General features: G+C 38.1%; 1 protein-coding gene across 1 annotated transcript; it reads right to left on the bottom strand.

Annotated features, from left to right (window-relative positions):
* Nucleotides 1-1,490: 1,490 nt before the first annotated feature.
* LOC121403144 (protein kinase C delta type-like) lies at nt 1,491-18,123 on the bottom strand. Its single transcript, XM_041591036.1, has 11 exons — nt 18,029-18,123; nt 17,661-17,739; nt 13,018-13,182; nt 12,070-12,170; nt 11,789-11,953; nt 10,556-10,647; nt 8,922-8,984; nt 7,013-7,151; nt 5,591-5,782; nt 5,216-5,344; nt 1,491-4,805 (listed from the first exon to the last, which is right to left on the bottom strand). The coding sequence occupies exons 3-11, from the start codon at nt 13,112-13,114 to the stop codon at nt 4,746-4,748; spliced, it is 1,038 nt and encodes a 345-aa protein (XP_041446970.1). The 5' UTR covers nt 13,115-13,182; nt 17,661-17,739; nt 18,029-18,123; the 3' UTR covers nt 1,491-4,745.
* Nucleotides 18,124-26,780: the final 8,657 nt, after the last annotated feature.

Genomic DNA, 26,780 nt, shown 5'->3' on the forward strand with positions numbered 1-26,780 from the left:
CCTGCTGTGGATCCTTCAAGCTTAGAATGGTTACAATCATGGCCAGAAGTCACTCACAACCCTATCACCAGATGATCAATTATTTGCCAGATGACTAAGTATTTCATATATTAATCTACTGTAATATTTATAATAATAAGCAGAAGGATATGGAAATCCCAACTCCCTCATGATCAGACCCCCACATGGTATATTGGCCAGTCAAAAGCTAGGGACAAATACCCTAGAGCAAGATTTCCTAAAACAGCATTAAACTAGGGGCATTTGGCCAAATTACCACCCTTCTTTGTATTACTAAAGAGAAAGTCACTCCAGGTAAATTAAAACTCATTAAAAATGTTTTGATATCGTGCGATACCTGCAAGACTCTCCTCTCTCCTCCTCTCTCCTCCAAGTCCTCTGCTGCCACTCTGACTGCTTTCCTCCCTACTTATCTCTTTCTCCTCCTTATCCAGCATCCTCCTCTTCTTGCTCCTTCCATCTTCATCAACTCTCCCTCTCTTCTTCTCAACTTGCAATTCTCTAAACTCAAAATAATCCATAATACTCCTCTCCATTTTAGCTCCTTCACTCCTCTCTCTCCAACTGCCAACATGTGACAGTTGAAAACATGCCTGGCACCAGACTATATTGAATGTGGGTGCTACCATGTTTACATGGGGGGGGGGCAGCTATTGACTAAATAATGTATGGATGTTGCTGCTATTGTAAATTATAAAAAGTAGCAATATGGTAATTTCAAAAGAGCTGAACTATAAATGCAACCCTATACAACTATTAGAATGAAACCATAAGTATGTTATTATAGGATTTTCAATGCAAAAAAATCAAATATTTGGTAATAGTGATTGGCGAATTTATTTATGACAAGGGGACTTCTCAATTGACCCTTCGCCTTCAGCCATCCCATTGAACCCCATTGTTACATACCGTAATGAAACACCAGGAGCCAGAAATGGTGAAAACGGCCACAGCCTTTATTCACATTTTATAAAATAAATAGGGCCTTGCCAGCCTCATCCAAAGGCAATATTCAAAGCCAGAATTCCATAAGAGATCGCTACTATGCTCTGCCGCTCCTCACTTGAGATCAGCACTATGTTATTATATCCACCACTGAGTATTAGGCTGCCTCTACCTACAGAGAAGATGGTCCCCAAACTCTGCTACGAGCAGGAGCTGCATCTTCTACCATGAGAGAAGTTCAGCAGCTCTGCTGCCAGACCTGAATCTGCAGTCGATGCAGTGTCGATGATGGGAAATCCAAGCAGGCTGTCACCTAGCACAAGCAGTCCACCGTGCAGTCACAGGAGAGAACCTCCTTTCTCCCTCTTCTGAATTTACCTGTGCAGTACTCTGGCAAGGTCTTACTGCTGCTGTGACAAATAAAACTTAAATTACATTATCATATATCCACTGTTTTGATCCAGAGGAAGGCAAAAAACCCAGCCTGAAGCCATTGCCAATTATGCCTCAAGATGGAAAAAATTCCTTCCCGACCCCAATGGCGATCGGAAACATTCCCTGGATCAAGCATTTGAAATTCATTTAACATGAATAATAACATGCAAATTCTCTCATGTTTATACTGTATACCTAGCTTTTAATTGTTGCTAATTTTATAACCTGCCAAATGGTGACAAAGTAAAGTTTGAGGTCAATCCTAATACTTATGCTAGATTTGCTACCGAACAGAACTTAATTATTCTGAGGCTTTTGCTTTTAAGTCAAATTTTTGTACATTTAGGAAACCTCCTAAATGTTGTCACCATTTCATTTCAAGTGTATTTACTTACAATGAAATAAAAGCATTTCTTTACATGCCAAAGTTGTGAATGCCAACGGTGAATTGCACAGGTGGCAGTGAAAGTGTTTGAGACTTTATGTACGGGTGTACAGTTCTGTATATAGATCTGTGTGCTTGGCTTTCTGAAATGGAGGATGCCCTAAACCATCCTACAGCTTGGCACCAGAGAAAAAACATTGTAGTTTGTTGCTGCCTGTCCAGGCAGTGCAAGATTTGACAGCTCCTCCTACTGGAGGTAAAATAACAATTTTGTATGTGTTTTCTTTGTGAAAGCTTTGGTATTAATGTATTAATTCATTGTTAATTATCTATGTTGCCATATTTTGTACAATAAATATTTTAAAAAATTCTGTTGCAGAATAAATTCTTTAGCACATTTAATGTTAATGAAGCCTGTTTTTTTTTATGTACATCCGACCCCCCTTCGTTTACCTTGTATGTATCTTACATTACGCAATATGTAAATGTTATAATTGCTGGGGTCCCCAGGAAAAACCGAACCCCTACCCTGTGAAAGGGAATAGGGTGTTCAAAGTAAGGGGTTGGGTAATCATTGAAATCCACTGTTGTTTATACACCCCCCAAGCCAGCCGGCATAATATACCCCTTTGGTTGAACACCAAATACCCTCAGACAGAGACCCACCCACCCAGGGACCCCAGCAATTATATTTATCCCCTGCCCCACTGTACATGGAGCAAAGGAATTAGGGTCAAGGCATGACCCTATTAGTTAGAAGAGGGTATAAGGACACCCCAATTTGATGTTTTTATTTTGTTACCTGTATCCTTATTTTGTTTTCTTATTTTTGTTTGTAGGGATTTGGGATTATTATCATTTAAATCCACTGGTGTTTCTATATATATGGAAGTGGAGAAGAGCCTTTGTGGTATTGGAACAGATGGCCAGGTATTTGCAGTAGATGGTGGTTCATCCTCATGCTCTAGGCTTCGTTTGTGCAAAACAACATTCCTATATAGACATTTTAAGTTGTACCCATTAAATAATGACCACTCACATATGGTTTCCATGAAAATGGAACATTTTGTATGAAATTATGCGTTTTTATATATATTTTTCTATGCATTTAATTATAATATTAGAGGCTTGAAATGAAGCCTCTTAGATCATTATGCTAGTTTCCAGTGTGAGAAGATTTTAGCTTTTAATTGTTGCTAAATTTATAACCTGCCAAACGGTGAAAAAGTAGAGTTTGGCTTTCTGAAATGGTGGGTGCCCTAAACCATCCTACAGCTTGGCACCAGAGTCAAAACTTTGCAGTTGTTTGTTGCTGCCTGTCCAGGTAGTGCAAAATTTGACAGCTCGTCCTATCGGAGGTAAAATTACATTTTGATGTGTTTTCTCTATTGTATTTTGCAAATCTGATGTGGCTTCTTTGTGAAAGCTTTGGTATTAATGTTTTAACAAATCTTGGCTTCTTATCTATGTTGGAGTGATATTTTGTACAATTAATATTTTAAATTTTTTTTGTTGCAGAATAAATTCTTTAACACATGTAAATGCAGTTTTTTTATGTATACACAATATGTAAATGTTATAATTGCTGGGGTCCCTGGGAAAATCCCAAACCCTACCCTGTGAAAGGGAATAGGGTGTTCAATCTAAGGGGTTGGGTAATGATTTAAATCCACTGCTGTTTATACACTCCCTCAAGCCAGCCGGCATAGTATACCCCTTTGGTTGAACACCAAATACCCTCAGACAGGGACCCACCCTCCCAGGGAACCCAGCAATTGTATTTATCCCCTTCCCCACTGCACATGGAGCAAAGGAAGGAGGGTCAAGGCATGACCCCATTAGTTAGAAGAGGGTATAGGGACTCCCGCATTTGATGTATCTCTTTTGTTACCTATATCCTAATTTTGTTTTCCCTTTATATATTATGTTATTTATTATGTTACTTATGTTGTTTCCTGTTTTTAAATAGTTCTAGTTGCTGGTGTTCGATTTCACCAAACAAGTGGATCACAACAGCTTGGCACCAGAGTAAAAACATTGCAGTTGTTTGTTGCTGCCTGTCCAGGCAGTACAAGATTTGACTGCTCCTCCTATAAGAGGTAAAATTTAATTTTGTATGTGTTTTCTCTATTGTATTTTGCAAATCTGATTTCGGCTTCTTTTTGAAACTTTGGTATTAATTCATTGTTAGTTATCTATGTTGGCGTGATATTTTGTACAATGAATATTTTTAAAAAAGTCTGTTGCAGAATAAATTCTTTAACACATTTTATTTTAACTGAGTCTGTTTTTTGTTTATTTTTTTTCTTAATGTATACCCGACCCCCCTTCGCTTACCTTGTATGTATCTTCCATTACACAATATGTAAATATTATTGCTGGGGTCCCTGGGAAAATCCCAACCCCTACCCTGTGAAAGGGAATATGGTGCTCAATCTAAGGGGCTGGGTAATCATTTAAATCCACTGCTGTTTATACACCCCAAGCCAGCCGGCATAGTATACCCCTTTGGTTGAGCACCAAATACCCTCAGACAGGGACCCACCCTCCCAGGGACCCCAGCAATTATATTTATCCCCCACTGCACTGCACATGGAGCAAAGGAAGGAGGGTCAAGGCAAGACCCCATAAGTTAAAGAGGGTATAGGGACACCCCCATTTGATGTATTTATTTTGTTACCTACTGTATAGCCTTATTTTGTTTTCTTATATTTGTTTGTTGGGTGCTCAATTTAGGGAAGTGGGATTATCATTTAAATCCACTGCTGTTTCTATACACCCCCAAGCCAGTCGGCATATTATACCCCTTTGGTTTTAGCATATTTTTTTAAAGGATATGGAAGTGCCGAAGAGACTTTGTGGTACTGGAATCGATGGCCAGGCATTTGCTGTAGATGGTGGTTGATCCTCACGCAGATGTCCAGTAGATGGTATCAGTATCCTGATGAGGTGTTGCCGTTCAGGACAGTAAGAACGAACATGATGATACATCCAGAGGTTTATAATGGGCCGTTGAAGGCTATGAAATAGTAAAAGAAAAATATTTTATTGCTTTAGATTTATTAATAAGGATTTGCTAGCCATTGCTTGTCAGCTTTATTGTTGCATCCTACATCTACCCTAGAGACCCAGATAGAAAATGTTAATTGTGATCTACCAGCACATGCTGAGCTAGTGATACTTACATTCCGGAAGCCTAGAATTGGTCACAACCAGCTCCAATACTTCAATGACTGCTTCTTTTTATTATTAATAAGAATCTTGCCATTTGACTAATACAATTAATTACAACTTGCCTCTGTTGCTATTAGAAGGCAAAATAAAGGCTGAATTAACAGGAGAGCATCAATAGTCCTGCAGAAATAAAGCTTGGAGGTTAAAAATTAAGTTGTGTCACTAGCCCATTACATATTTTGGGAATATACTTACTCTTGTAAGCTTGAAAGGTGGTGCTACTCGCTTGTTTTCCAGCTCCTCCCAGTTAATTGTTGAAAAAACAGGGTGCTCTCGGATGTTTCCATTAACACCCAGACGTTTGGCAGGATCTTTCTTCAGGAGCTAAGGAGAGAAAGTCCATGTAACTGACAATTGCATATTGCGCTGATAAAATGTGACTTTTATTAAAATATATGAAAATGCCAAAATTAGCCATATTCCAATGGGTTTAAATGGTTAATAATAGAAACATCATAGGGTTTTAGTGAATCATGCAGTGCTGTTTTTCTTACAGGTGAGGGACAATGTTTTCTGTACACTAATGTATTTTTAGACTCACAGTGCCTCTATACAACTGATTATACTCACCTTTCGAATGAGATCTGACATTTCTGCGCTCAGCCAGTCTGGGAGTTCAAGCTTTTCACGGATGGTGGAATGCCAAATCTTCTTCTTATCATTGCCACTGTAAAATGGGGATCTGCCTATGGCCATTTCACTGATGACAATTCCAGTGGACCACCAGTCCACCCCGGCATTGTATTCCTTCTTCAGCAGGATCTTTAATAGAAATTTTTTTTATCAAGCTTCAATAATATCTAAGCGAATACTATGTTATCCTATAGTCTGTGTATCTCCCCTGCCTGCCCTCTCCCTGGCATTGTACCCTCCACTTCCTCACACTTGCGCTCACACCAATATTAATGCCCCCCCTACGTGGTTCTTATCGGATGAAAGAAGAGTACAGTTCTACAGAGTAACTGTTTTTGAAATTAAAACAACATTTAGATCAACTTTAAGAAGCCCATTTGTCAATTTTGAATTCATGTGAATTTTTTTTAATTCGAATATACTCACAACACGACTGGGAGGTTATTTAAGTAAAAAATTTAATGTCTAATATTCAAAGAAATGCTTCGGACCCAAAAATTCAAATCATATTCGATTCGTACAAATCCATTTTTTCTCCCGAAAAAAAACTTGAATTTCATTAAGCTCTATTAACATCTCCAAATGGCTCAAAATACCTCTGCCATTGACTTGTACATGAACTCGGCAGGTTTTAGGTGGTGAATATTTGAATATACATTCGACTGGGGGGATTAAAATTTGAATGTGTGAATTTTGAAATTTGAATTTACTATTTGACCCTTAATAAATCTGCCTCATAATGCTTGTTATATATATATATATATATATATATATATATATATATATATATATATATATATATATATATATATATATTTTACTTGGTCACATGTATTTTTCAAAATGGACCAGCACTCCAAGCATTTCCAGTTGAATAATTTGTTACATCACTCGTGTATAAAAAGTTTTGGCCCTCTTTGGGGCCTTTATCAAGGATTTATCCTTGATAAAGGCCCCAACGAGGGCCAAAACGTTGGATACACGAGTGATGTAACAATAAATTATTCAACTGGAAATGCTCGGAGTGCTGGTCCATTTTGGAAAACAAAAATAATAATAATATAAATAACATATATATATTAATAATGGCTATGGTTAAATTTAAAGTTAACTTTAAAGTAACTTGCGCTTACAAGTATCAGCAGTTGGTCATATAAAGATATGCATGCTAGAAGATAAAACATTGTGGGCCCATATTTACAAATGCAAAAATGCACATAAGTAACTCATTTATATTAAACTATTCATAACATCCAACCTTTACTTTCAAAACCTGTATCTGTAAATTGCATTTTTGGAAATGGATATTGATTCCTGTTAGTAGGCAGATGTTGTAAATACTGGAATTGGGTTTCTCACCTCTGGGGCCATGTATCCAGGCGTCCCTGCATATCCAACGATGGTTTGGTCTCCGAAGATGTCGTCCACTGCAAGTCCAAAATCAGCGATTTTGACATGACCTTGTTTGTCCAGAAGAATGTTGCCTGGTTTGAGATCTCTGTAATATAAATATATTGATCAAACATGTGGGCATTAGGAGTTGCAGTAAACAGTGTAAAAAGAAGAGTCAGGTCAGGTTTATAATAATTATCTAGGGGAAAATACAGTGTGCAGGGACAATATTTTTAATTTATCTTTTGCTAAATGCAACATATTGTAAATCAACCATGGTATAATCTTCTTTGATGGACTTTATTTGTTCAGAATATTGGCAGATAAATTATGCTCCCTTCTGTTATGTGTTAGGGATAAGTGTGGCATTTTAAAAAGCCCATGATACAAATGTTGGAGCTTTTGTACCTCCCCCAGATAAGACATAGATAATTTGTGCCTATTTGTCATACATTGTTTGTAAATGACCCCTAAGAACTGCTCATAAATAAGATAGGCCTTAAACTGTTTGATTAATTAAGCCATATATAGAGCTGAAAAAAAATGATAAAATCCAGCATGATGAAAATTAATCTTAAAAAATGGCACACTGTACAACTTACCCAAAGTGTATAAAACGGGGAAATCCATGCAGCATCAGAAAAGGGAGAATGGTCATTAATGTCATGGCAGGGTACATGGCACTATTATTAGCAAGCACTAGAAATGTATTTATTTTTTTAAAGTTCACCTTAAATGCAAAAAAATAATGTTAATGTTTTAAATGGTTTTATACCTATTTAAAAGTAGCACCATTGTAGATTGTCAGCTACTGAACACAATGCCCATTAATCCTACTGTTTCACTTTGTAACCCTTGTTTTTTTAATTTAGTATGAGACCACTGTCTATTGTTACTGTGTGATATTGTAAAGCACTATGTAACTTGATGGTGCTATATGAAAAAAATGATGATGATGCCATAGCCTGGTTTCTGAGTCATCTCTTGTCAAACAATTTACATATTTACAGTTGCTGCACAAGAACATAGATCCTCTTCTCTAAAACATGGAAACATAGGAAGTATTATTGATTCCCTGTGGAACCACTATTGAGTATTGGCTGGCTGAGTTTAGAAGCTAACAGGGGATCAGTAATATTTGGTAAAGGTATGGGACCTGTTACCCAGAATACGTGGGACCTGGGGTTTTCCGGATAACGGATCCTTCCTTAATTAGGATCTTCATGCCTTAAGTCTACCAGAAAATCATTTAAATATTAAATAAAACCAATAGGCTGGTTTTGCTTCAGTTAAAGATGTATTATATCTTAGTCTGGATCAAGTACACACTACTGTTTTATTACTACAGAAAAAAAGGGAATTGTTTTTAAAAATTGTAATTATTTGGATAAAATGGAGCAAATGGGAGACTGACATTCTGTAATGTGGAGCTTTCTGGATAATGGGTTTCTGGATAATGTATCCCATACCTGTATTTTTTACAATAAATCAGAGGGCATCTAAAGCTTTACTGGGCAGCAACTATTTAAGTCTGTGAGTGGCTGCAGACACTATCCCCAGTCACTGATAGGGAGAACACCTCTCATTCAAATGAGAAATGGGAAATGGCTGCTAAAAGAAAGGATTTTTTTTATTCCTTCTGTTTTCCTAAAGAAGTCAAAATGTACAGTGTGCCATGAGCCTTAGAGACAATAAATCAAATGTATAATAACCTTAGGATAAAAAATAAGACCAATTATTGGTACTATAAAAACCCTATCAAATATCAAATTGCAGGTTGTAAAGGTGAGCTTTGCCCTTAAGAAAAATGTGAATATACATATAATGAGAAAACACAATATTAAAGAGAATGGAGCATTTGCATAATAATACTAACCGATGAATAATTCCTTTTGAATGAAGAAACTGCAGTCCGCAAATGATCTCTGCTGCGTGGAACCTTTTAACACAGAAATATATACCATATCTTGTGATGCACATTACTGAGTAAAACAAATATATTACATTCTTTCATTCCTAGTGTTATTTTTCTAATAACTTAATTTCCAAATGATGCGGATTTAAACAAACAACACAAAGCACTACTATTAAATCTTCTTATTAAATAAGAAGGAATCACATAGTTGCTACTCTTGTTCAGGGCTGATATTTGGATAATATTAGTGGGTCCTTGTACATTTTAGAGTCTATAATATTATTGGGATGAATAAGATTTACTACTTAGGGCAATGGTGCTCCAGGCAATTCTGGGTGTTTTCTAGCCCAAGCCATTTACAGACCTATGGGCACAGACCAAGTTGTGGAATTCTCTCCCTGAAACAGGGAGTACAGGCTGACCCATTACATAGATTTAAGAAGGGGGTGGATGGCTTTTTAGTAAGTGAGGGAATACAGGGTCATAAAAAATAGTTTCTAGTACAAGTTGATCCAGGGACTGGTACGATTGTCATCTTGAAATCAGGACGGAATTTTTTCCCCCTCTGCGGCAAATTGGAGAGGCTTCAAATGGGTTTTTTTTGCCTTCCTCTGGATCAACTAGCGGTTAGGCAGGTTCTATATAGGTTTAAAAAGGTTGAACTTGATGGACTTGTATTTTTTCAACCAAACTTAGTACTATGTTACCAGGAGACTGTTACTTAACAAATCCAGTATTTTGAGCATTTTGAAATAATAATTGCCCAACCGGTGAGTGCATCTGTCGGTCTGGGTGCTTGCCATAGTAATGAATGGGACAACTCTGATTTTGAAATCTGTTTTGGTTACCACAGTCAAAGATGGAAATAGCATGTTTGATAAAGCCCTGGAATAGCCTGTGTGTCACTGCCTTTTAATGTTTGTACCTATACTCATTAGTATTTGTTCATCTGCTGACCTTCTCCCTGTTCCAGCATCCTCCGATGTGTAAACTAGTAGCACATACAGTTATTTATCGCTGGTGAATGCCAGCACAGAAAAAAGCCATCAGTAGAATAAAAACTTTCACGAGTTGAACAATGTCTTAAGAAAAATTAGCACATCACAGGATACTCCCTAATTAAAGCATAATTTACCAGACAAAGTCCCAAATGAGGGCTAGTTTTCCTTAAACAAATTATTACCGGTAAGAAAAATGGACACATATCAATTAATTGCTCCCTTCATTGCTTCATTAGTCAGAACCACCAGAAATAATTTTCATACATAATATAATTTTTTTTTTTTAAATTTAATTATTTACAAATGTGCACTATATAACTAAACACAAAGGATCTCACACAAAACAGGTTCCTAGTTTTTTTTCTCCCTATATGAACATAGTATAGCAAAAATAATTAAAAATATTGAAATGAAAAGTATGTGATATAACCACGTGTATTAATTTGCTCATATAATGACATCAATCTAAAAGTTAAACACTACTTATTTATAATTATTAACTATCCTTTTAATTCTTAGTTTTGTGGGGTCTCTGGCAATTTTAGGAATGTGCTGTGTCATGGTCTGTGTTCTGTCCATCCAGTGTTCACTTACACTACTCTGGGCATCTCAAATCTTCTCCAGTCTCTGATTTCATCTTCAAGGCTTCTTCCAAGGGCTAATTCCATCACAAAGAAGGCATGGCTCTGGTTAAAGAGACAAATAAAAATACAAAAAATGGAAATCAAATATTAGGCAATTTTATTATTGCTCGTTAAAGGAGAACCAAACCCTTTTTATTATAATCCCCTACCCCCTACCCTATATAGACCCTCCTCCCTGCTCCCCCCCAGCCTAGGTGTTACCCTGGGTAAATGCCCATAACTCTTTACTTACGCCTCGTTGCAGATTAAGGGCATCAGAGTTCAGGACGCCATCTTCTTCTCTTCGGTAATCTTTGGGTCTTCTTCTGGCGCTTCGGCAATTTCCTTGGCTTTTGGCGCATGCGCAGTTGTTCGGGACCGGCAGAATGTGCCAACTGCAATTGCGGTGACACGCTGCTTTCTTTGCGAAGATTACCGAAGAGAAGAAGATGGTGCCCGTGAACTCTGATGCCGTGAATCTGCAACGAGGGGTAAGTAAAGAGTTTGGGGTATTTACCCAGGCTAACACCTAGGCTGGAGGGAACAGAGAGGGGGGTCTATGTAGGGTAGGGGTGGGTGATTTAAATAAAAAGGGTTTGGTTCTTCTTTAAGACCACACAATCATAGGGTATCAAAAAAGATGGGTTGTACAATTGTACTAATCAAACTTTTTAGATTTAACTTTCTTTTTTTCAACTGACTGAATCCTATCTCCCCAATGGGAAACTGGATTTTTGTCTGGGACACAAGAGGCACAAATTGAAGGCACAAAAACTGTGACCTTTAACGGTCATGCACAAAGGTGCCCAGGGCAATGGCTATGCTTAGCATATTATGCTGGATTAAAATGCTCTGTCTTGTGATTAATATTACATTTCTACACTCAGTACCCACAAAGATAGTGTAATGTAACTAATATTGTGTAGTGTGGGGTTTCATTTGCATTCTCCTGAATTACAAATGCTGATCAGGAAGCAATGTCTTGTGTTGTCAGGTGCATGTAATGTCTCATTCAGAGCATTCAGCACTTTGCAATGGATGCATGTTCCATATAATGGTATTTTACTGTATATCTCCTTATCAGTTTCTTAAGAAGTGACCTTAAACTGTCCTAAGAACTGGCAATAACTAAAGACCTATGTTGCTTGAAGTTTGCTACTACATGCTTAAGTCATTACTTACATCAGTACTAACTGTTTCATACCTGTGACTGAAAAAATGCTTTGGTGTTGACCATGAATGGATTTGTTTTAGCAATCCTCATCACACGGGCCTCCTTCTTGATGCTCATGATCGATGACATGGATGTTTTCTTTACGGTTTTCATGGCAACGGATCTTTTCTTGCCACGTAGTCTAGCCAGCAATACCTCAGAAAGGCAAGAAGAAATTAATATTAAAATACACATTCCTATTAACTTTCTGCCACAAGGTTAAGCACTGGTTGATAAAAAGTGCTATCCCTCTTGCAAAGCTAATTACTCACTTTTCCGAATCCTCCCTGTCCAATGACAGCATAAAAATTGTAGTCCTTGATGTTACATACATCTGGTTTCTGGGGAAAGGCCTTCTCCTGATCACTTCCTTCTACTGAAGAAAAAAGATCAATCTATCAGCTTGCATAATGAACAAATGAAACATTTTTTCTGTACATTTCTTTGCTACGTCACTCAAGAATCAAAAATTATTGCCAGAAATCGCTTCATTAACAATCAGTTTTTTTTTCAAGAGTAGCAACTGAACACAACTTTTTTGGGGGAGGGGGTCTTAGAAACCTATAATTTTAGCTGTAGGAGTTGCTTCCACTATACCACCACTTTTTGTAGCGTTGGGTGCATGCTGCTTATCCCACTGCCAAGGGAACTGGATACTTCAAAAGAAATTGCGATGCAGCACTTCAAAGTAGTCAAATGCTGTGCTTATTTGTGCCAAAGACTAAATTAGAGGTACCCAACCCCCCTTTGAATGACAGTTAATAGTCTTCCAGTCACCTCTGTGCAGTGGACCCTCCCAAGAAATAGAATATGACCCTAATAAAAAAAAATGCCACCTTGTATGCATAACTGCCCTGATTTGCCATGGCCATCCAACACTATGCTCAAATTAATATACAGGCAGATAGCTATTAATGCCTTTAAGATAGATGGCCTGGATGATTTCTTGGACCAGTATAATATAAGTATAATATAATAAACTATTGTGATACTAAAATCGACTATTACTATAGATATTGGTGTATGTATATATATATATATATATATCTTTAACTGCATGGAAGTCTTTCATGGGTATGTTATGGTCATTGCCTGTTAGTTATTAGCTTCCAATCTAACAACTTGTTTCTAATTGACTATATAGACGTAAATCTTTGGTATATTAGTAAAAATAAGTATCACATTGCCACCACAAATACACTTTTAAATCTGAGTCCTACCTGCTTCTCTCCCCTTTCTGTTTTTTTCATCCATAAAACTGTTGCGGCTCTTCTGACTGGATGTTTTCCTGCTTTTCTCCTCCTCCGCATGCAGCATTCTTCTTTTTTTCCTCCCTCCTTCATCTTTTTCTTCACTTTTCCTCCTTTTCTCGATGTTCTTTAAGGCTGCAATTTTTCAATTAAACATGTGTTGGGAACATTGACAGAAATTTTAATATGCCTGTTTAAAGTTTGTTTTCTACAAATACAGCTTTATCAATCTTTAATCATTGTCAACCTAATTTCAAGTGACTGATTGTAGCTCAGTGCCAGGTAGCAATACTTACGCTTTAAGTATTTTAAGTATTTTTTAATTGACTAAATGCATAGGAGTGTTCAAGGATTATAGGTGTCAGAAGTTATACCTATAAAGCATTTGCCAGAAGACCAGCTGCAGAGAGGTATTTTATCATCTCTTCCAAGTGACTAAAAGCATAGAAGTATTTCTGGGATACATTAGTCACAAATACCTATTTTTTTTTGGTTTTAGTAACTTATTTTTTAATCTGATTCCAAGTGACCAACTGAATAGTATTTATGGTGTGAGAGTGACCAAAGAAATGTGTAAAAAGTTGAATTTTCCCTTAATGTTCTCTGTAGTGGGAGATGTAAGTTTCAAGGGAGATGTTACTAAACAGAGAATGGTTTCTCTGCCTTAAGGATTTTGCTGTCTGGCCCTGGAAGCTATAGTGCTCTGGAAGTAACAGACAATCTACTCCAGTGGTCCAGCTCACAAATTGGAGCTCACTTTCCACAGGAAGGCTGTCCCATGGAAAGGTATTTAATTTTTGTGGAAAGCTTAGGAAGGTCTCTCAGAGCAGGAAGACTATCTGTCTGTGTTGGGAACTCCCAGAGAGGCTGGGGTGCTGCCTGCCACTGCAACGAGCAGAGGGAGCATTTAAGCGACCAACAGTCTAAGTGACTGAGCAACTGAGGAAATTCAGGCTGAGCAATATCCCCAAAGAATTCATGAGGACAGGGGTTACCCCAACATATATGTTTTCTTACTGGAAGTCCACAAGGAGCGCAGTTTACGTGAGGGAACTCATCAAATGTGTGAAGGTAGTATCCAGTGGGCAGGATTTATTTTTATGATCTATGTTATCCACTCTAAAATTGCTACCCCTGTGTCAGTTAAACTGTCTTTAAGAGATGAAGGTGCCTGCTGTGGATCCTTCAAGCTTAGAATGGTTACAATCATGGCCAGAAGTCACTCACAACCCTATCACCAGATGATCAATTATTTGCCAGATGACTAAGTATTTCATATATTAATCTACTGTAATATTTATAATAATAAGCAAAAGGATATGGAAATCCCAACTCCCTCATGATCAGACCCCCACATGGTATATTGGCCAGTCAAAAGCTAGGGACAAATACCCTAGAGCAAGATTTCCTAAAACAGCATTAAACTAGGGGCATTTGGCCAAATTACCACCCTCTTTGTATTACTAAAGAGAAAGTCACTCCAGTTAAATTAAAACTCATTGAAAATGTTTTGATATTGTGCGATACCTGCAAGACTCTCCTCTCTCCTCCTCTCTCCTCCAAGTCTTCTGCTGCCACTCTGACTGCTTTCCTCCCTACTAATCTCTTTCTCCTCCTTATCCAGCATCCTCCTCTTCTTGCTCCTTCCATCTTCATCAACTCTCCCTCTCTTCTTCTCAATTTGCAATTCTCTAAACTCAAAATAATCCATAATTCTCCTCTCCATTTTAGCTCCTTCACTCCTCTCTCTCCAACTGCCAACATGTGACAGTTGAAAACATGGCTTGCACCAGACTATATTGAATGTGGGTGCTACCATGTTTACATGGGGGGGGCATCTATTGACTAAATAATGTGGATGTTGTTGTTATTGTAAATTATAAAAAGTAGCAATATGGTAATTTTAAAAGAACTGAACTATAAATGCAACCCTATACAACTATTAGAATGAAACCATAAGTATGTTATTATAGGATTTTCAATGCAACTAAACCAATAAAATATTTGGTAATAGTGATGGGCGAAATTTATTCGCCAGGTGCGAATTTGCGGCGAATTCCCGCGATTCGCCTCCGGCGAATAAATTTGCAAAACCTCTGCGAAAATTTTCGCGAATTTTGCGGGAAATTCGCAATTTTTCACGAAACGCCCCAAATTCGCCCATCACTACTTGCTAATGTTAAAAATCATTAAGAATGAGAATATTTTTAGATATCTTCTCTACTTGTTTCTCTGAATGGGGACAAAATATTCGGTAGAGTACTTTGGAATTGTGTGGGTAAACCTATTGTTAACTATAGGGGTTTCATATCAGGGATGCCTCTGACCCTTACTTTAAAGAAATAGTTTGGTGTAAAAATAAAAACAGGGTAAATAGATAGGCTGTGCAAAAAAAAAAAAAAAAAATCTGATATAGTTAGTTAGCCAAAAATGTTATGTATAAAGGCTGGAGTGACCAGATAGTTACATTTGGTTGAAAAAAGACAAAGTCCATGAAGTTCAACCCCTCCAAATGAAAACCCAGCATCCATACACACACCCCTCCATACCTTCACATAAATTCTATATACCCATATCTAAACTAACTATAGAGTTTAGTATCACAATAGCCTTTGATATTAATCTGTCCAAAAAATCATCCAAGCCATTCTTAAAGGCATTAACTGAATCAGCCATCACAACATCACCCGGCAGTGCATTCCACAACCTCACTGTCCTGACTGTGAAGAACCCCCTACGTTGTTTCAAATGAAAGTTCTTTTCTTCTAGTCTAAAGGGATGGCCTCTGGTACGGTGACCACTTTATGGGTAAAAAGGTCCCCTGCTATTTGTCTATAATGTCCTCTAATGTACTTGTAAAGTGTAATCATGTCCCCTCGCAAGCGCCTTTTTTCCAGAGAAAACAACCCCAACCTTTACAGTCTACTCTCATAATTTAAGTCTTCCATCCCTCTAACCAGTTTAGTTGCACGTCTCTGCACTCTCTCCAGCTCATTTATATCCCTCTTAAGGACTGGAGTCCAAAACTGCCCTGCATACTCCAGATGAGGCCTCACCAGGGACCTATAAAGAGGCAAGGGATGGCTAATGTAACAGAACAGAACTGCTTTTCAGCTCTCTAACTCTGAGTTAGTCAGCGACTTTAAGGGGGAGCCACATTAGACATAGCTAGGGATGGGCAAATTTTTTCGCCTTGTTTTGCCAAAAAATGACGCCCATAGACTTGTATGGTGTTGTGTGTCAAAATAAAAAGACGCACGTCAAAAAAATTTTGCCGAACAACATTTTTTTGACGCCCATAGACTTTAATGGGTGTCAGTGACATTTTGCCGGTGGCAAATTTTTGGCGAAACGAAACGTGTCAAATTCACCCATCCCTAGACATAACTGTTCAGTGAGTTTGCAATTGATTCTTAGCATGCAGCTCACATTCAAAAGCAGCAGTCATAAAATGGAATGTAGAAATAACTTTCTTATACAGAAATAAAACTAATCTAACCCCCAAACCAAAAGATCTTCAATTGCAAAGACATGAACTGCTACCAAATCAATATACATGTGACTAAATATAAAAAAATAAATCATAATATATTTGGACATCTATTAACCAAATTCCCTGTACATGATCTACAACTGAAATAAAAATAAAATTTAGAGTTAGAAGACTAAGGGGCAAAATTACTATCATTTGAACTGGACACAAGGTGCTGCACTGATTCTGTAAAGTGCAAAATATCTCCTGTGCTGTACTGGTTGTTAACCCTTAGTGTACCACCAACTGCTTGTGTGTGGGAAACGTTCAGTGACACACACGATTCAGAGAGTTGTAGTTTAATCACATTCTCTTTATTTTCATAGCCTTCAATTAAGCAGCAGCACATTCACAGGGCTCAATCTCCCAGCATTCCATATGACACTTCCTGTAACAGCACACTGCCAGGGGGGGACTCACACTCACAGGCACCCCACTTGGGCCCTGGCCAGCTCTATCTGGATCAGCCTCTCCACTTAAACCCTGGCTGGTAGGATTCCCTCTGGGAACACTATGACCACTAACTCCTAATTGGGGCCATAGTTGCCCATGTTGATTACCTAGTTCTCTTACACTTCCTAGAGCATACTGTTATACCATTATGACTTTCACTATTTAGCCTTAGTACATCTTCCAGGAGATGTCTCTACTGCTACAGAGCCCACTGCTCATCTCTCTTCCTATGATGCATCTCTCTTCTCACTTCCTTATATAACTTGCTATTCTCCACCCACTGGGGCCTCTCTCAACAATTGTTATCCTCCAGCTACCCCTAGTAGCCAACCTGAAAATATACGCATTAACCATTAATTAGACATTTATGGTAAATTGGCAACATTTTACCCTATTATAAGTGCTTTGTAATACAAAAATTATATGGAAATTGTATGAAAGAGCTACATTTTGCCTATACCGTTCCTGCTGAAAGTAAAACTGGTTAGTTCTAACTTTTGATGCACACATAAATCAGTAACTGGAGCAGCATATAGTGGTTTGTCTCTATGACAGGCAATATAGATACCTGGTTATAGATGACTTCTTGGCTAGCATATTTAACCATATTATACGTTTCCTTGTTCACCTTTATATCATTATCATTATTTCCTCTTTTCCTGAATTAAAGTGGAAGTCTTCCAGGGGCATCTTCATAAGGTACAGGCCTAGAAGAGAAGCAAGAGAAAAAGCAATACACCAAAGAATCCATAGGGTCTAATGCAAAATCATGTAAGCAGCCTTGCATGGCATTGCACAGAACAAGGCCTAAGTATTTTGTTCAAAGGCAAGTACCTGGTGCTCCTGCTATTCACATAACTAAGCTTGGCCAAAATATCAAAGTGGAGCATTCCTACAGAACCACCATTGCAAAGCAGGAAGTGAGTCCTGGGTACCATGCCAGAGAGCAGACTGAAATGGAATAAAAATAAAATGCAATTGCATTTTTTTAATTACCAGCATCTGCTACTTAAAGTTGTCATCCCATTTCACGAGTAAGGTGTTGGCATTTTCAACTGACACCAAGCATTCCAGACTGGGAGCATCAGAGGATTCGGCCAGGAACATAGAGAGAGACAAGAGATGAGATGTAGTTAGGTCAAGCAATGAAGGGCTTTAAAGGTTATGAGGAGGAGTTTAGAAGTTATTCTTTGTTTTATAGGCAGCCATGCTAAGGACTTTAGTAGGGGTGAGGTCTGGTACACTTTTGGATAAGAGGAGGAGAATTCTGGCATCAGTATTTACTACAGAGTGAGGGGAGAGATGAAAGTTAGGGAGACCAGTGAGTAGAAGGTTACAGTAAACCAGTCAGGATAGGATGAGAGCATGCATGAGCGTCTTGGCTGTAGCAGGTGTTTATTCAATATTGCGTAAGAAAAAGTGACAGGTTTTGACAGTGGTGTTAACATGACCAGAAAAGTAGGGGAGTCAAAGATTACCCTCAGACAGTGTGCTGAGTTGACAGGGTAAATTAGCATGCCATCAATAGAGATAGTAAATGGGTGAGTAGGACCAGGCTTAGGTGGAAAAATTATCCATTCAGTTATTGTCTGATGTAACCCAGCATGTATGCGCATCCTTGGTCGGTGTGTGAGCATAGTGCATCATATAAGGGCAGATTTTAGTAATTAAAATGGCAACATGCTACATAATACAACTATGGGGACATATTGCTAAGAATAAAAAAAAAGCAATGAATATACTTATGAAACAGAAATTTACATATGGGTTGTTGCCTGTAAGATATTTTTATACACTCCTACAAAGTTTTCCCTTTAAAGGTCAGATAATGCCCCAGACACCCATCATGTGACAGATCGTATGCAAAAGGACCTTCCCGTTTCTCACTGACAGCAGTTCTATTCAGTAGAAGATATAACCCACCCAAATTTTTCTCCTGTGCTTATTTGCAGATCCTAGACCCTGCTTCCTCCATTTTCCATGTCATTCTCCAAAGCTGGAACACGGCATAAACACTGGGAATCTTATGAATTCCTCATATGTAGGTCTCAGTGATGCATCGCCATAGACATCCCCAGCGCTTCCATACATAGGGGACATAGGGGATGCCTGGGACACTGAGGGGACACTGAGATAACTTGTTCTCTGATGTTGTTTGAAAAGAGAAAGGATCTAACCACGGATGTATTGGTTGAAATTATAAAGAAGGAATCTGACTTGCATCAGTGTGTTTAAGCTATAAATTTAAAGAGAAAAAGATATCCCTTCTTTATCAAACAATAAGGTTTAGAGAAATACAGTCACTTAATTCTCCAGTAAGAGGATTTCTTTTGAAGAAAAGAGGGTGATGCCAACTCCCTGCTGGTGGCTTTATTATTGGATTTTTGAGTTATACACAATATTTCTTATGTTGTTTAATCATACAAAACTTTTTTTTTGATACAATGCCAGTGCTTACAATTATTTGATTTCCTTTGTAAGAAAGAGGAAAAAAATAACCCCCCTCTTTCCACACACCCAATCACTCCGTTTTTATCACTCATCAAGTGCTATGTGTAATTACTAAACCAAAATAAATTTAATTAATTAAATTGATAATAGGTCTCCAGTTTGTTAAACGGTTTTTAATATACCTTCTGCTTGTGAATATTATTTTACAAACACAGTGCATATGCTGACTAAAATTTCTATTGAGATTACTTTAAAGTGATAAGTGCCATGTGAGTACATACAAAATTCATTGACTTAAATATATCTGTCTTAATCAGAATTAATCATTTAACAAAAATTGTGTATATATATATATATATATTGCAATCTCAGATTGCCGATGTGCGTTAAAATGATTGATCAACATTAAATATTGAACAAATATTATATATAGACCCCGACTTATCGGGTATTGATAAATGATTTGGTAGATGCAATCAGGATTGTAGACCAGCATTTGAGAAATAAAGGTTAAGAAAATGAAAACAGTATAGAGGTGGAGAAGTCCGAGGATTCTGCTACCTGGTTGTATTTACCTGGTACCTGGTGATTTATGAGCTAAAGCCCAGTGGTTGGTGAGACCGATGGGCAATGCAGATGAGAGCCCGTCACGGTGCTAACTCGAATGGAGCTGGAATGGCTCTCAACTGATGCAAAAAAAACAAATGCATTAATATTTTTTTTCTGATGTCTCTTTATACTTTCTGTTGAACCTTAAATTTAACAGGGGACATGATTACGGTAGATTGATTTTAAATGTTTACTGAAACAATGACAGGACATACATTAGAATCTTAGTTCATCTCTGATTAAATCATACAATGAATGTAGGCATATTTTTCTTATCTCGAAAATAGTCAGGTAATATAGGTAAAACCTACTGTGGTAGAGTGACTAGAAAAAGGTGGAAAAAGGTCACTCTAGCCTTTAATTTCTCCCCAGGTACTGAGATAGGCTCCAGGAAGGGAGTTATTAAACAGAGAATTAGTGATCTGTTTAAAGACTTTGGTAGCCAGGGACTCCATTCCGCAGATCCAGTTCAGAGATTGGAGTTCACCTTCCACAGGAAAGCTGTCCTGTGGAAAGGCTATTTAAACTTAATTAGAATGGGAGAGTGTGTCTCTCATCAGGGCACAGCAGGTAGGAGACCTGGCTGTGTTAGGAACTCCCAGAGGAGCTGGGAGTGCCGCCTGATCCTGCATGAAGCAGAGGGAGCCCGTGGCTGTGACTAAGAGCCAGATTTGTTGTCTGTGTGGGACACTGAAGAAAAGCCAGGAGGCTAAAAAGTTCACTTCAAGGGTGAGCCACAACAATTGTTTTGTTTGCTGGTAGTCCACAAGGGGCCCAGCCTAGTCAGGGACTGCTCCAGAGTTGGAAGGTAGTGCCCAATGGGCTAGGTTTTTATTTTATTATTTATTTGAATGATAAAATGGTCACCCCGTGTCTGTGGACAATACACTGTTTGTTTAAATTTGGAAAATAAACATGTGGTTTCCTTGAAGAAGCTGTGTGTCCCTGTCTTTATGCTCCTTTTTCCTATGCTGCCTGCTCACCATTGACTAATCCCCCCTAAAAGCTACGTGTTCAAGCCGCCAGCTTGTCACACTACATATTTTGAAGGATATGCAATCACTGTAGTAAAAGTCAATATGTATCAGTTCTGACGTCATTAGACAGGTATTGCATTAATAAACATACCTTTTAACTTCTCGTGGTCAAGTTCTAACTGATATCTTGGCACTTGAGCTTTCAGAATTACTGGAAAAAAAAATAAAAAGTCCAGGGTAATGGAACAAAAAACATGTGTATCAGTTCTGACGTCATTAGACAGGTATTGCATTAATAAACATACCTTTTAACTTCTCGTGGTCAAGTTCTAACTGATTTCTTGGCACTTGAGCTTTCAGAATTACTGGAAAAAAAAATAAAAAGTCCAGGGTAATGGAACAAAAAACATTATCACCTCTGTGTTTTTTTTACTCCTATCTTTGTACACAGAGAACTAGAACTTTAGATTAGAAAATTAGACCCATTGCTTGAAATTATACTTATAATTCCGTTTTGCGGTTTGTGCTTGTAAAAAATTGCTGTACTGAGAGACTAGGGGAACTGAAATTGTTACCACTCATTTCACAGTTCAATCCTTTTTTTTATTTGCATTGTTCTTAAACTAACAACATAAATATAAGGGATACCCTAAAATAACTTTGTGTGGTTTCCTTACAGATAATGTACTAAAAGACATTGCTGCTGTAGAAGCTTGTGTCTGATTTGCAATACAGCAATAGTCCATATTATATGTCTTATACACATTTAACAGATCAGTTTTCATTCCCTTTTTACAGCAATTCAACTTTGTTGATTCAAAGTTTTCTTACAGTTAACATATTTTCATCTATAATGTCAATGGCAGGCCGAGCTGTTTATTTGTCACTGTTATTTGCAGATGCCCAGTATAGAGATCCGATAAGTAAACAGGAGCACAAGAACACACTCCAACAACATAATGTAAAATAACACTTACTCCAAAGGTCCCTTATGTTACGGACTGAGCTTTCTGTGTACACTGACCAATGGAACATTTGCAACACCGATTCAGTGCTTTTCCCATAGATCACCTGGGAGCTTTTAGAGCAACCTTAGTGGGTTTATGCATATTTGGCCATCAGTATTGTCATTCTACCTTGCTTTTAACAATTAGCAATACTTTCGGGGATACCAGATACAGTCGTTTGTATATACAAAATGTAAATGACCTTTTAGTATGGCCACCACACCGACAAGATGAAAGATCCAACACTAAGGTCTGGGAACCTCTGTGAGAAATGACAAAGGTAACAAGTAAAAGTTAATGCTGGCCATAGGCGTGTAGATATACACCTTCAATATTGGACGAACGATCATGTGGTGCAAACTTCCGACCCGCCACTAACCTTTCAGATCAAATAAAGCATTAAAAGAACAGATCAGACGATGTTCTGCCCCTAACAGCGAACGTTTCTGACAAGAGCTGGTGACAGTCTCCCACTGATATCCTCAGATCAGCAATACACACAGAGAAAACTATCTGTAGCCAAAAGAAATTTTCTAAACTGTCCGATCGACTGAATGACCGATCACCGTGGCACGAAAAATGTCAGGACACTCCACACACTGTCCGGTAGGGCCCAGACTGGCAATCTGTGGGTTCTGGCAAATGCCAGAGGGGCTGCTGTAAAATGCCATAGAAAGTGACTATTAAGTGGGTTGGTGGGGGCTGTTTGGGCCTCTGTGCACTAGGAATGGCAGGGCCTATTTTGAATCCCAGTCTAGTCCTGCTGTCCAGAAATCATATGATCGAATCTTTGCGTCTATGGCCAAAAAGAATGCAACAAGAGCCATGATTGTACATTTGTACATTGATTCACATCTCTTTCAAGAGGTTTTAGACTAACATTCTAATAAACTTTAAATAGCAGAAAGAGAGAGATGTCAGAAAGACCAGCTGGCAACAACTTCTGGCATAAAATACCTGTAAATGCAAATTCAAATTGCTGCAAAAAGGATATTCTAAACTCATTCACTTCTTTCATATCTTCATTCCTCCTTTGTATTTCTAACAATTCTTTTTTTTCTTGAAACTTCATCCAGAAAGTTTGTCTCATCCTCATCCAGACCTCTTACCATATTCTCTGTAAAAAAATATTTTTAGATATACAAAGCTATCACAGCAGTGAGCACCTACCAGTTGGTCTTATTGTGTGCAACCACCATTAATGTGGATATGGTCTTAATAGGTCTTGTGGTAACGTGTGTGGTTTAAAATGTTTGTTTTAAAAAGGGGAGTGGTGAACACTGGCTTCCATTATCGGCCCTCTACCATGGAGACCAGAAAAATTCTGGCCCTCAGTACCACAAAAGTTGGACAGCACTGATCCAAATGATCATAGACAGCTTTACTGAAAACTACTGAAACAGTTATACAAAATGAAAAATATAAATTAATTTGGTGTGGGAGTTTTGTGCGTGTTTTGTGGGAGAATTACAGTATCTCTTCATACAAATTAACCTATAGGCAGGGCTGTGATCAGTCCCGACTCGGCACTAGACCCAGAAGCCCCCCTTTAGGAATCGGCACATGCACCTAATTTGGTAGAATAGCATTTGACTTTATATAGAAAAAACTTCCTTAACAAAGGAAATAAATTGGTAATTTCATCTCAGTTGTAGACTCAGTTCTGGATCCTCTGATTTTCAAACTTTTCCCATTCTTTCTGTCTTTCTTTCTTCTATATTCTAATTCAGATTCTGTGACAAATCTTATGTTTATAACACAGTCCTCTGGGTGCCCATCCATGGTCAGATTCCTAAGTGAAACAGAAAATCAGGGAAATAAGCACAAAAATCCTTTATTATTTCTACCTGTTACATGAGTAAAGTATAACCAACGGTTAAGTAAGAATTATGGAATAGGTTAGGAAAGCACACTGATTCACACTGAGAAATTAAACACCCTTTCATTAAAATCTTCTATTAAAAGTGCAAACATGCACAGTGCATTCAAATGATCTGTGAATGTTTTGGTGTCACTGGGAATTCAAATAAAGGCTGATGCATGTTCCATTCATAATATGCACCTAATGAACGATCACTAATTGTTTATGGACACATGGGGGCACATTTACTTAGCTCGAGTGAAGGATTAGAAGGAAAAATACTTCGAATTTCGAAGTTTTTTTTGGCTACTTAGACCATCGAATTGGCTACTTTGACCTTCGACTACGAATCGAACAATTCGAACTAAAAATCGTTCGACTATTCGACCATTCGATAGCCGAAGTACTGTCTCTTTAAAAAAAACTTTGACCACCTACTTTGCCACCTAAAACCTACCGAGCACCAATGTTAGCCTATGGGGAAGGTCCCCATAGGCTTTCTAGGCAATTTGTGATCGAAGGAAAATCGTTCGAATCGTTCGATTTGAAGGAATTAATCGATCGAACGAATTGCGGTTAATCCTTCGACTTCGATGGTCGAATATCGAGGGTTAATTAACCCTCGATATTCGACCCATAGTAAATGTGCCCCATAGTTTAAAGAGAACCTTAACTGATGAGCTGTACAGAACTTCCATGATCTTGTACTCTCGATTTATTTTAGTCTGTTGGGTATATTCTGAATAGACTGATCAATAATAAAAAGCAGCAATAACAATAAAATTGTAGTTTCACAAATAACAAATTAAAAAACAAACAAATTCAAAAAGTATTGTAGAAGTGTAGGTTTTTGGCTGCAGGTGTCAATGACCCCTATCTGACAACTGGAAAGAATTAGAAAATGTACACAAATAATGACACTACTATAAAAAAAAATGAAGACCATTTGAAAAGTTGCTCAGAATTGGACATGTTGTAATATACTAAAAGTTATCTTAAAGATGAGCAACTGCTTTAAACCTGTTTTTTGAGACAAACTACAAAGTCATAAAAATAACTAGTCACTGGGCTTCATCGTAAGGATACTTAGGGGCCCATTTATCATGCTGTGTTTAACAGTGGAGAAAAAATCATCCATAGCGACCAATCATATCTTTGCTTTCTAACTTCTAATTGCTGTTTGGTTGTGTAACCCCTTCTTGGCCATCCCCCTGTGCCATAGGTTATACACCATTACCTTCTTACCTGTCCTGAATTCCCTTTGCCAAGTGAAAGGGTACTGGAAATTTACCTCTCATGGCAGTGCCTCCACCTAATGGGATCCAGGAATACACCTGAGGGTGGCTTCATTAGGAAACACAATAATCAAACAGCCCATTTGCAGTAAAACACAAACTTTATATAGCAGAAAAAAGAGCAGAGTAAACATGCAAATATATATTATTGACCCACTACCCTGGGGAACCCGTTGCCAGTCCAATCCTGGCACCTCTTTGCAAAGTCCTACACTACACTCCTGGTGGACAAAGAGTCTCAGTCCCTTTCCCCCCAAAGAGCTCTTAACTTTTCCCAGTTAGCACTACCTGCCCAAATACCTCTCCAGCTGGATAGAGGTAGTTGCTCAAGTGGCAGGCACACAAACTACATCTGTATTTTTAACCGAGACAAATGCTGGATCTTTTCTCTACCCTCCCTCAGGCCCAACTCACCCCATCCCCTCCAGGGGCTCCTCACATCTTTGCCCCTACATCTTGCAGCAGTTCCTATTCACTCTGTCCTCAGTGAAAATGAAAGCAGCAAATGCTTTAAGGACATGGCAACTCAGCAGTTACACAGCATTGACACCTTCTGGCACCCTCCGGTATGTGCTAGAACACACTGCACAGGGACAATCCTTCCTATGATTAAATGTCCCAGCGACACGAAACGCGTCAGGCGAGAGATGACTATATAAAGTTTCCATTTTTTATCTACTACTTTTGGTCTGATCAATACGTGAGTTTACCAGTGTGCCCTGCACCAACATTTACGCTTTGTGTACAAGGGCTCCTTCCCTCTCACTTCATTCTAGGTCCAACCCGTAGCTGGCCAGGCTGGGGATTTCCCACCATGTTGGATTTCAGACCATAGGGGGAAATTAACCCTACAGTTGCTTATTGTACAAAATGAATTCCTCAGGTGCATGCACAAACCCGTATGCATCCCCAGCAACATGTAATTGTGCACTGGAGCACAGCTTGAATCATGGATGAGCACCATTGCCAATGTTGTTGGCATAACTTACAACTCCAGATTGTTACTGAAATGTCCAGACTTTCTCTTTGACCTCCTGCACTGAACAGCCAGAAAAAGATACAAAGTTTCTAAAACATAATTGGCTTATGACCCAGAATACTTGGCAGGTGCACTTACATACAAGTTTTTCAATTTAAGAAAAGCAAAGAAACAATTGTAATAATTTAAGATAAGCAGGTCTCTTGGGGAAATGGTGACTTGCAGCTTAAAGAGCAATTCACCATCATTAGCAAAACTGTAATAACACATAAAACCTGACCCTAAAACCCGCAAAAATGTGTTCAAACTTTCCATAACCTGCCAAACAAGGGAAAGTTTTGCTCACCACTAATTTTTAAAAACCATTAGGCGGGGCTGCAATGAGGCTGTGACCACAAAATACATATAGACAAATACAAGAAGCCTCTGCACTCAACCCATTATCAATATATTATCAATATATTTAAGACATATATTTTAAGATATATGTCTTAAATATATTGATAATGGGTTGAGTGCAGAGGAATTTTGTATTTGTCTATAAATATATGTATATGTGTATGTGTATA

The sequence above is a fragment of the Xenopus laevis genome, chromosome 4L (genome assembly GCF_017654675.1).
Source record: "Xenopus laevis strain J_2021 chromosome 4L, Xenopus_laevis_v10.1, whole genome shotgun sequence".
Lineage (NCBI taxonomy): Eukaryota > Metazoa > Chordata > Amphibia > Anura > Pipidae > Xenopus > Xenopus laevis.

What these genes read in the sequence shown, in the direction of transcription:
- LOC121403144 (XM_041591036.1), bottom strand. Translation starts at nt 13,114, where the DNA reads ATGCTGCATGCGGAGGAGGAGAAAAGCAGGAAAACATCCAGTCAGAAG. An exon ending in CAGAAAGGGGAGAGAAGCAG is followed by an intron (nt 12,171 to 13,017) that starts GTAGGACTCAGA and finishes TTTCTTCAGTAG; the next exon opens with AAGGAAGTGATCAGGAGAAG. An exon ending in AAGCATTTTTTCAGTCACAG is followed by an intron (nt 10,648 to 11,788) that starts GTATGAAACAGT and finishes CTCTTTAACCAG; the next exon opens with AGCCATGCCTTCTTTGTGAT.